The sequence below is a fragment of the Rhinolophus hipposideros genome (assembly GCF_964194185.1).
Source record: "Rhinolophus hipposideros genome assembly, chromosome: 15".
In the NCBI taxonomy this organism is placed as follows: Eukaryota; Metazoa; Chordata; class Mammalia; order Chiroptera; family Rhinolophidae; genus Rhinolophus; species Rhinolophus hipposideros.
Genome location: NC_138061.1, coordinates 23,486,073 through 23,496,778, shown reverse-complemented (window position 1 = coordinate 23,496,778; position 10,706 = coordinate 23,486,073). Strand labels below are relative to the sequence as shown.

At 59.4% G+C, this 10,706-nt stretch overlaps 1 protein-coding gene across 1 annotated transcript; it reads left to right on the top strand.

Annotated features, from left to right (window-relative positions):
• Positions 1-1,191: 1,191 nt before the first annotated feature.
• TLX1 (T cell leukemia homeobox 1) lies at positions 1,192-6,681 on the top strand (the record flags this gene model as incomplete). The annotated part of the gene is made up of 3 exons (XM_081074194.1): positions 1,192-1,762; positions 3,863-4,064; positions 6,459-6,681. 3 exons carry the CDS (start codon positions 1,192-1,194, stop codon positions 6,679-6,681), a joined length of 996 nt encoding a protein of 331 aa, XP_080930320.1.
• Between the last annotated feature and the right edge of the window lie 4,025 nt (positions 6,682-10,706).

Here is a 10,706-nt window from a genome sequence, read left to right as displayed (position 1 = left end):
CAGCTCCCACTGCCTTAAGCCCCTAAGCCTGCCTCCCAAGATTCCAAAAGAAAATAACTCCTTCCCTTCACCAGTCCAAAGGTTTCTTGCTTGGAATAGCCAGTCCTGGGCTAGTTGCTAGGTGAAAGCGATCTGATCGAATTCATTCACATACTGTGGGAACTGCTTCTTGAAACATCTGTTTATTTTAAAGGAAAAGAGTATCTTGAGTCATGGGCACCCTGGCAGCAAGTCCCAAGCCAACTCCCTTGTCTTGTGCCTACCTTTTAGACGTCTTCCCTTCCTCAGTTTCTCTAAACAGCTGAGTTGGAGGTTGTTGATTTCCCCACCCCCAACTTATAGCCAGTTGTTCATAGGCCCCTGTTTTAAAGAAGGGCAAGCCTGAACTCACCTTCCTGCCTCAGGGGCCTGGGCTCCATACCTGGGGAGTTGACAGTCTTCTACTTTTTTAACAAGCTGGATTTGAAGCTTGGTGTAAATCCTCTGGTTGATGGACAGGTGTTTCCAGGCTGAGCCCTTGGGGAGATTCTCCTGTAGTGCAGGGACACCTCTTCCCCAGAGGCCAGTGGGCTGGACCCCTTTGGTCCAATTCAAAATGAGTGGGCGGCTCCTGCCTGGCTGGGAAGAGGGCTGTGACCTCCATCTCCTGGGCTCCATCTGTCTATCGGTCTCAGGGAATGGCCTCCTCCTGTTCTTTTTCTTTCTCCTTTTAAGTCTCTGGCTCCCCTCTTCCTGAACTACTTCTCTGAGCCTCGGTCTCCGTCCTTCTGTCTCTGGCTCTGGCATCTGCCTGGGCTCCCGGCCTCCCGCTCCTCTTCTGCGCCCCTCCCCCGCGCTGTCATTCACCCCGCTCCTCTCCTCGCACAGCCAATGGAGAGACCCGGCCGAAACTGCGAGGCTAGCTCGCACCGGGCTTTTTCGCCCGGTGATTGATGTCCCAGAGTCAACAGCTAGCGAGCAGCCTGAGTGGTGAAGGAGCAGCCAGAGAAGGGTAGAATACGGCGCCCCCTCTCTGCTTCCCCTCCCCCCTACTTTAGCCCTTCTGCGCACTTCGCCTCCAAGTCTCCACGCAGCTAGGAGCCGCGCTGCCGCCTTCGCGCCCCGGTGCGCTGCCCCCAGAGCCAAGAACAGCGAGCGCCGCCGCCCAGGCCCCCCCGCCCCGCGGGGCCGGGGCCGGGGCCGGGGGCCAGCATGGAGCACCTGGGTCCGCACCATCTCCACCCGGGCCACGCGGAGCCCATCAGCTTCGGTATCGACCAGATCCTCAACAGCCCCGACCAGGGCGGCTGCATGGGGCCCAACTCACGCCTCCAGGACGGAGAATACGGCCTTGGCTGTTTGGTCGGAGGCGCCTACGCTTACGGCGGCGGGGGACCAGTGGCCGGGGCCGGGGCAGGCGGCGCGGGGGCCTACGGCGCTGGCGGCCCGAGCGGTCCTGGTGGCCCGGCGGGCGGCGGCGGTAGCGCCTGCAGTATGGGCCCGCTGGCTGGCTCCTACAACGTGAACATGGCCTTGGCGGGCGGCCCCGGTCCCGGCGGCGGCGGCGGGGGCAGCGGCGGCGGAGGGGCGCTGAGCGCTGCGGGGGTGATCCGGGTGCCCGCGCACAGGCCGCTAGCTGGAGCGGTGGCCCACCCCCAGCCTCTGGCTACCGGCTTGCCCACCGTGCCCTCCGTGCCTGCTGTGCCGGGAGTCAACAACCTCACCGGCCTCACCTTCCCCTGGATGGAAAGTAACCGCAGATACACAAAGGACAGATTCACAGGTGAGTCCGGCCCGCGCGCGCCCGCCTGGCCGCGGCCCGGGCTCTGCGCTACCCCTCCCCGGCCCGGTGGCTCCCTGCAGCCCCCTTTGCGCGCCAGGTCGCCCAGCTCCTCTTGGCGCTTTCCCCAAGTTCAGCCGCCCGCCACCTTTCTATGCTCGTGGAGTTGCCACGCGGGATGAGTTCTCCCCGCCGCGGGGCCCCTCTGCTTCTCTCTCGCAGGACCCCTGCTCTGAGGAGCGCTCCCTGATCCGCTCTCGGAGTCCTTAGGCCCGTTCAGGCGGAGGGAAGGGGAGTGTAGCTTCGGGACTACCTTCCGCCGGCACTTGGGGCTCGGGAATCTCGGAGGAAGGGGCGCGAAGTGAACAAACTGTTTCTTCGGTCCGGGCCGATGTTCTCTGGCCGGGCGGCAAGCCCCAGAATCAGACGCAAGGAAAGAACAGGTTGCCCACCGCTCGTCCACCCCCCCCCCGCCCCCACATACACACCAAGCTCCAGTGTCCGTTGCGCTGCCAGGCGGGCAGAGGCCACCAGCCCGAGTACAGCAACAGAGCTGGTGGGCCCGGACTGCGGGCTTCGTCCAGGTCGGTGGCAGCGTGGAGGCTGAGCCTCCCGCTTCATTTTCGTTCTGTCCGGGCTCGGCTTCCTCCCCCACCAACACCCGGCCCTCGGGCGTGAATAACGCACCGGCGAGGCCCACGATCGATTAGCCACCAAAGGACAATTCCTGGGACGATTACGCACTCGGCGGCGCCGGCTGCCGCCCTCTCCGCTGCCTACTCCGTGCCTTCCTCCGTGTGCCCCAGCTCCCTCCGCTACTGCTTCGGCTCCTGGCGTTCAGCTCTAGCTCCTGCGGTGGCCCCTTTCCCTGGCCTCACTTCCCGCTGCCCTTAGCGTTCCCTGGATCCAAGAGCACGATCCTCCCGCCGGGCCAGGCCCCCACGCCCGCTGAGAAGCAGCCATGAGTTGAGTCTGGGTTCCCTGTCGGGCCTTAGAGAGAGGAGGCAGGAGGCACAGGCCGCTGCCGAGACATGGGACTCCCGTGGGGCTTGGAATCCAGGGCCCAACTGTTAAAGGGCGATAGGCAGCTTAGAGCTAGACCCTAGGCTAGGAGGTCCCAAGGCACCCCAGGCCCTCTACTCCTGTTCCAGCCTTGGAACCTTGGCTCGGACTCAGGGTCTGTGGCAGAAGTTTGGGGTGGGGTGCACAGAGGCAGAAAAGCCATTCCATTTTGGGCCTCCAGGAAGGGCCCTGTATTTAAGGAGCCCCAATGCCTCAACACAAGTCCTCTTGGGCCTGGTGAGTCAAGGCCTGGTGCCTACTCCCCCCCACCCCAGCCCAGGCCAGTCTTGAAGGGAGGGCTCAGTTGGAAACCCCAGCCTGGGGCCCACTGGTCCTGGATGTCTTGTACTGAAAGGTACAAGACATGGAAGGTACTCCACACAGGGCCTACTTAGGGGACTCACAGCCCATTGTAATCTTGCTTCAGCCTGAAGAAGGTCCTGAGGCAGTGAGTGTAAGGCTGTTGCTTTGTGTCACCTTGTGTTCCCCTGTGTCCTGTGTGCGTTTGCCTGTGTGCCTGTACCTATTTACCGGCTTCTTTGGGTGTATAGGTCTACAATGTGCCCCTGTTGTATATAATGAGTCTGTGTATGTTGCTGTGTGATGGAGGCTCTGGTCAGGACATAGGGTCCAGGGTATTGACCAAGCATGGCCTCTTACTGTTGGGCAGCTTCTCTTAGGCTGGAGGCCTGAAGCTGAGGGCGGGGGCTGCGATCTTTAGCTCGCTTCAGACGTCTCCCTCAAGGAGACTGGGGAGGCGACTGCAGCTGTGTCTAGTTGGGCACGTGGGAGCCCAGGGCTAGGCAGGCCTCCGTGGTGACTGGCCGCGGCCTGGCTGCAGGAGGCTGTTTTCTGCCAGGGCTTGGACCTGAGGGCTGACGGGAGGATCAAGGCCCTGCTCAGGGCGTCTAGCCGCTGCGCTCGCTGATTCGCGGGGTGTCGGGCCTGGGACACCTCCTGACGCTCTGCCGCTTGCCTCTGCCGTCTGTCTGTCTCCCGCTCCAGTGGCCCTCTCACCCTTCACTGTAACACGCCGTATAGGTCACCCCTATCAGAACCGGACACCCCCCAAGAAGAAGAAGCCGCGCACGTCCTTCACACGCCTGCAGATCTGCGAGCTGGAGAAGCGCTTCCACCGCCAGAAGTACCTGGCCTCGGCCGAACGCGCCGCCCTGGCCAAGGCGCTCAAAATGACTGACGCGCAGGTCAAAACCTGGTTCCAGAACCGGCGGACCAAGTGGAGGTGAGCGCGCGGGGCGGGCGCGGGCGGTGCCGTCTCGGGTCGCTCTGGGTTCCAGGCCTCTACCGGCGCTCACACTCCCTCCGCTCCCGGTTTCGGATCGGTTCGGGGGAGCCGGCCGCTCCTGCTAGGCTCGCGGGCAGCCCCGATGACCGAGATGGGGCTAGAGAGCCCCGGCTGTCTTTCACCAGAGGCTTCCTGGCTTTCTGGCCCGCACACTCTGCCGGTGTAGATGCGGCTGGTCTTCGCCGCTGCTGGGGGAAATAGCCGGTTAGAGCAGTCTATGCAGTCCGGGCTCAGTGAGTCCTGCGGGGCTTTTGGTTTGCGCAAACTCGCGCTTACAGAGATGCTTCCTCTATCCCGGAGCCTGGAGACAGAATGGCCTGCACTCTGTTTCTGCGCCCCAGCCGGGCTCCCGGCAGAGCGTCTGAGGCCCCAGACCGGCAGCCCGGGCTCTGCTGACTCCCTGCTCCCGAGACGACCGGCTTTTAAGCAGCGGGCTCTACACCCTGGAAGGGGAAAATCAATCCGCGCCTGCTGCGGCGGGGTTTTCGAGGGTCCCACAGAACCCGGGATCAATTAGGAGCAGATGTGTGTGTGTGTGTGTGTGTAAGGGGGAAAGAGAGAGAGAGAGAGAGAGAGAGAGAGAGAGAGAGAGAGAGAGAGAGAGAGAGAGAACGACAGAGACGTCTATGTGGGGGAAAATAGTGTATTCATGTAGTTGTGGATGTGTGATGGGAGAAGGGGAAACCTCTCTCTCTCTCTCTCTCTCTCTCTCTCTCTCTCTCTCTCTCTCTCTGCCTCTCCCTCTCTCCCTCCCTCCTCCCCCCTTACATACATAATGTGTCCCACTCACTCCTAGGCAATCTTATTTCCCCGCACACACTGGCGCTTTCTCTGCTGCGCCCTCTTGCACCCCTGCACCCTCCGGTACATTTGGCCCGCGAAGTTCCACCTCCTCCAGGAGTTTCTCGCTAGCTCAGGCCTTAGGGGGGAGCGCAAGAGAGTCTGGGCGAAGGTGGCGGCGCCGGGCCGGGCGGGCCTGGAGCAGGAGGAAGGAATTGGAGTTTCCTCTTTTTCTGAATGAACGCGAGGAATCTGCCCGGGATTCCGCCGTCGTGGCCACAAAGGAAGCCACTGCCCCTCGAGTTTGTTGCTCTCTCCTCCCCACATTCCTGCCACTGGGATGGGGGTGGGGGACTGCCTTCAGACCTCTGGAAAGCTTAAAAGGGAGGAAGGGCTAACTGGGTACGGGGGAGGTGGACACTGGTGTTCCCAAGACCCACTCAGAGCTGCAGCCTAGGGGAGGGGACGGAGCCGGGCAAGCTCCCCCCGCCCCCGCGTCCTTCCCCGCCCCAACCCTGGAGGTAGGGGACAGAGAAAACAGTGGCAGGCTGAAAGAAACTGAAACACAAAGGGAGGGGGCAAAGATAGATACCTCACCCCAGGGAGAAAAGAAAAACCCGCAGCCTTACGAAGTCTTATGTGTAAAAAAGGAAAGCGATGGGTGACCAAATCCTCCATTTTCATTTCAAACACATTCCCTTAATTCTGAGGCAACCAAAGGGGTGCGGGTGAAAGAAAAATAAGAGATAAAAATACAAAGCCCAAAGAAAGAGAAACAGGCAGTTAAAAGTGTAGGAAAGAGAAATAAGAGAGCCAGAGAGACACACAGAGCGAAAAGCAAAAAGGGGCGGCGGGAAGGAGGCCGGAATCCGCCGCTGGGAGAGGCCCGCGCCGGCTTCGCGCGGCTTCATCGATCGCCTACAAATTGCTTCTGGAGGCCCCGGGGACTCCCATTAGGTCTGTTCACCTTAGAGACAGACGTTTGATCTCAGTTGACGGGGTGGAGGAGAGGCATTAAAAGGAATCAGTGAGTCATCGCCTCCCTGGACCGCCTCGGAGGAAGCCGACTGGTGGGGCGGGAGTCCCGGCTGGACACAGACCTTGGCACACGAGGTCAGAGGCCTGGGAGACGTTCTCAGGGAGAACGGGGAGAAGAGAGGTCCGGTGGGCGCTCTTATCCACTGGCTCTTGCCTCTTCCCTGGATTCATGGCGAGGGTGAGGCCCCTCAGGCAGAGGACGGCGGCCCCTGGTCTTCCTCGGCTGGGGAGAGGCGAGATACCGTCTTACCCTTGGCTGCGCCCTCCGAAACCGGAGGGGGTGTGGGTGCCCCTGCTGCTTAGGCCTAGCAGTTTCCCACAGCTTCCCCAGGAGAGCTCGCTCGATCTACTTTTCGGGTTTCCAGTCTTTGTTGGCGTCAGGAACTTCAAGATAGGGAAATGCGTTCGAGGGGCCCACGCTGGAGCTGGGCGCTGCCAAGCCGAGCAGTGCTCGCTCAGGCTGTCTCCCGGGAGGGCACCAGAAGCGTGGATAACGGCTTGTTCTCCGTGCAGGCGGCAGACGGCGGAGGAGCGTGAGGCCGAGAGGCAGCAGGCGAACCGCATCCTCCTGCAGCTGCAGCAAGAGGCCTTCCAGAAGAGCCTGGCACAGCCGCTGCCCGCCGACCCGCTCTGCGTGCACAATTCTTCACTCTTCGCCCTGCAGAACCTGCAGCCATGGTCTGACGACTCGACCAAGATCACCAGCGTCACGTCGGTGGCGTCGGCCTGCGAGTGAGCCTGCCCACCGCGAGAGGCCCTGGGCCCAGCCTAGGAGTCGCAGAGGCCCGAGAGCCAGGACTCTCTCCTACCCCTCCCGCCTCAGACTGCACCAGGGAGGGGAAGGCCGAGCCCCTCCACCGGGGCCGCGCGCGTGCTCACCGAAACTGTTCGCTCTTACGCGGAAAAGAAGAAAAGAGAGCGGAGGACAGGGACCCGCGGTTTCCTCCCAGATGTCCATGCGGTCCTGAGCCTGCTGGAACTATTCAGAGTCCTCTCAGTTTGCGTCCATTTTATTTTATTCTGATTTTTCACATGGAAAGGAGAGGCAGGGGAGGTGGGGGAAGAAGAGCTTCTGGGTTCCCAGAGGACAGCAGGGGCTGTCATTTGAACCCTCTCTCTGTATCCCACTCCTATCCCACACAGACACCCATAGGCCCACACAGAAGCAATTTCACTCACCCTCCTTGCGTCACCCCAGAGTCACACACAGGGGACCCATGGCAGAGTGTCATGCATCCACAGGGTATAGCCTTCTCACCCTTGATGCACTATTAGGTACAGGCCAGGGGTGACCCAGACTCATTCTGAACAGCATGGCACTTCTCACAAACACAAGGCCACGGCCACACTGTGACACACCGTCCCACACACAGCAGCCACAACGGCGTCACTTGGCCTACCAGGCCATCACGCATCCTAGCTGCACCCAGGTACGCACAGGCAGGTTTTCATACAAACTTAGCCTCTGTCTCCAGATCCTGTTCATAGGGGGGAGGGGTTTAAGTTATGCACTTATAAGGTGTTTTCTGTGTAACCATTTTATAAAGTGCTTGTGTAATTTATGTGAAAAAAATAATAAAACCCTCCGGATCCGGAGTCAGGGCTGCTACTCCTTGCTGAGCCCAGCACCTTGCAGTTACTTTGGTTTGGTGTGAGCTGGTGCTGCTGGGTTAGTCACCGGTGCCTGAGCTTGAGGGACATCTGGGGGCCAGGACCTGTGGGTTCTGGAGAGAGGAAGGAAGGGGACAAACAGAGAGAGGGCAGAGCTGAGGAAAGGAGAGAAAGCCAGGCTCTCCTGGGACAGCTAGTGCTTGAGAGGATATAATGTCTTTTGGGTGTGAGAGTTGTGTGTGTGTATTGTGTGTTTGTGATAGTGTGGCAATCAGGATGTTACTGATAATGAATAGTTGTAATAGTGTTTAAGTATGTAATTATGTTTGCAATTATTGTGTGTAAGTGCTTGTTTCTGCGTAAGTTGCAAATCGAAACTATCATTATGCACTGGAACTTGTAGTGGTATGTGTGTAACCATGAGTAAATGGGGCTGTGTTTTTTGGATAATTGTGTGATCACTGACCTGTATTTGTGATTGTGAATGAATCGTGTGTTAATGTTTATGAGACTGCATATTAGTTTCTCCTTGTGAATCTGTTTTTGTGTTAAATGTACGAATGTCATTGTGTATCATTCTGTAAATGTATGAATGTAATTGTGTATGAGATGTAACCATGCCTGAGATGTGTATTTTACTGTATATACTTGTGTGTGACAGTATGTAATTGGGGAAATGAATTCGTGGGGAGTGTGGATCCTTGTGGGTGACTGTCCCTGTGGGGAGTGTGTGAGAGTGGGTGTAATTGTGCACTGGTGGTGTACATGGTGCTGGGGGTCCAAGGTGGGGTATGCAGATATAGTGTGGGGGTACCAACACCTGCTAGGAGTTCTGGGGTTCTAGGCCCCTCCCCAGCAAGCTGCAGAGACTGGGGCACACTGAGTCAGTAAGGGGGCCAGGATCCTGTGTGGAGCTCTAAGCAGGACTTTGCAGCTGCGAGCACTACCCTTCCCTAGGTGGGATCTGAATAAAATCACTTCTCAGGGACCTTCAGGGAGGCCCCAGATCACCGTGCCCAGGACAGCAGCCACAGGGCACAACGCTCCAGACAAGTCCACCCTGCACACAGTAAACCAACCTCAGCTGCACAAAACTGACTCGGGCCTGCTTTTGTGGAAGAAGCTAGATGGTGGAGGGTCTGGGGAACATGCCATCCTGGGGCCGCAGAGTGGGGAGATAGGAGACTCTTCTTTGGGTTAGGAGAGTGAGAGAACTTTGTGGCTAGAAACTAGAAGTGAGTGGTGTTGGGGGCTTGTCTGTGTGCGCAATGGGACTGAGGGAGGGGGAGCCATGGAAACCAGCAGAGTCACTGTCCTCACCCCTGCCCAGGCTGCCATCCTGGACCTGCCCTATGAAATGGAAACAACGCACAGGAAGGAGGCCCAAAGAGAAATTTGGCTGTGTGGGGAATGGGCAGTGCTCCTCCATTCCTCAACAGTGGTTCCCTTGGAGCCCGACCTCTGAAAGAGAGAATTATGGGTCCAAAGCTCATAGACTGGGCCCCTGCTCCCATCCCGCAGTCCCAAGGGGTACGGAAGCCGGCCCCTGACAAGGCTGCGTGTTGTTGGTCTTGGGGAGAAGGTTCTGGCCCCAACGCCAAGTCTGCAGTGGGTCTCCAGCCTGCAGTGGCTGCAGCGCCCAGTGCCGAGCTGAGTGAAATCCAGAAATGGCTTCCTGGAATCGCAGAATTCGTCTCCTCCTGCCTGCGACTGTCCCCTTCCCTCCCGCCGGGAGTGGAGCCTCCTTGCCCGCACTCTTCATAGGGTAAGGTATCTCTCTATTTGCGGGCGTTAAGGCTCACCTTCAGTGCTCCCCACCCCCAGCCCAGCATTCCAGAGTCTCAGGACCTCAGGGGAGACTGGGGCCTCCCTCCCATCTCCCAGTTCCTGGAACCCCCTCGAGAAGCGGCTGTGCTCCGAAGGCTCCCGGATATTTTCTGGCGAACACTGTCTAGCTGAGCAGCTGAGGTAGGAACTGGGAGTAGCTGCCCGACCCAAACACAAACCCCTAAACCGGCTCTGAAGTCCGGGCTCTTTACCGCCAACCCCTCGACCCCTCTTGCAAGACGCAAGCAAAATTAGGCGTAACGCACCCCTCCCCCAAAATATTTCCTGCTTCCCCATCTTCACAAACAGCTAGGGCTCACACTCCTGCACGCGCCGGCGAATGCCTGGTCCGTCCCGCAGCTTTCGGTTCCCGTCCAGCTTGTCCGGGACGCGCGGGGAAATGGCACCCCGACATCCCGGGATCGCGAGCGCTTTCCCCCCCGCTCTGGCGCCCACTGCGGGTGGCCACCAGGCCACCCTGATCAGCTACCCGAATCCACGTGCCTGTTCCCTGCGCTCGCTGGAGGCCCGGGTCGCGCGCTCTTCGGGGCCTCTCCCACGCGCCCAAGCCCTCGGGCGAGGAGTCCCACGGGTGCCAGACTTCCCGGGGCACTGACGCCCTCGGCGCTAAGGGACCACGCAAGACTTCCCTCTCTCCGCCCAGAATTCGTTGGGACCGAATCTCGGCAAATCCCGCGTCGGCCGAGGGCCGCTGCAGCCGGGAAAGGCCAGGCTTGCTGCGGGGGCCTTACACATCCAGTCCCGCGTGGGGCGGAGGCCGGAGGGGAGGCAACTGCGAGGGTCACAGCAGAAAGCTCACAACTCCCCGCCTGCCACCGTGCCTGCTGGAAATGGTCGGTCTCTGTTCGAAAATAGAAAAGGGACTAATTATCCGAATAATTGTATGGAGAGGTGAGGAGAAAGAAGAGGAATTAACGAACCTGCCTGGGTAGAAGGATCTGCTTTCTTCCTTGGCTTGAGTGAGCCGACTGCACTTCCCGGATGAGTGAGCCCCGAACACCCAGCGAGGTCGCTCAGTGGGCAGTGGCCTGCGGGGCCCAGAAACTCGTGCAGGACTGGGGTCCCAGACGCCGTGTTGTGCCTTGGGTGGCACAGAGAGAATCTGGCTCAACCTGTTAACTATAATAGAGGCTTTGTGTGGCCCGATCTGTGCTTGGGGGTTGTGTGGGCATGGCCTGAGCATTGCCTTGTAACGGCCCCACCGTGATGGCAGGTGTGGAGTTTGTTCTGGGCTCAGGACTCAGATGGGCATCCTGTTTGTGGTGTGAGTGACAAAGTAGGTTCCAGGTGTATGAGACAACT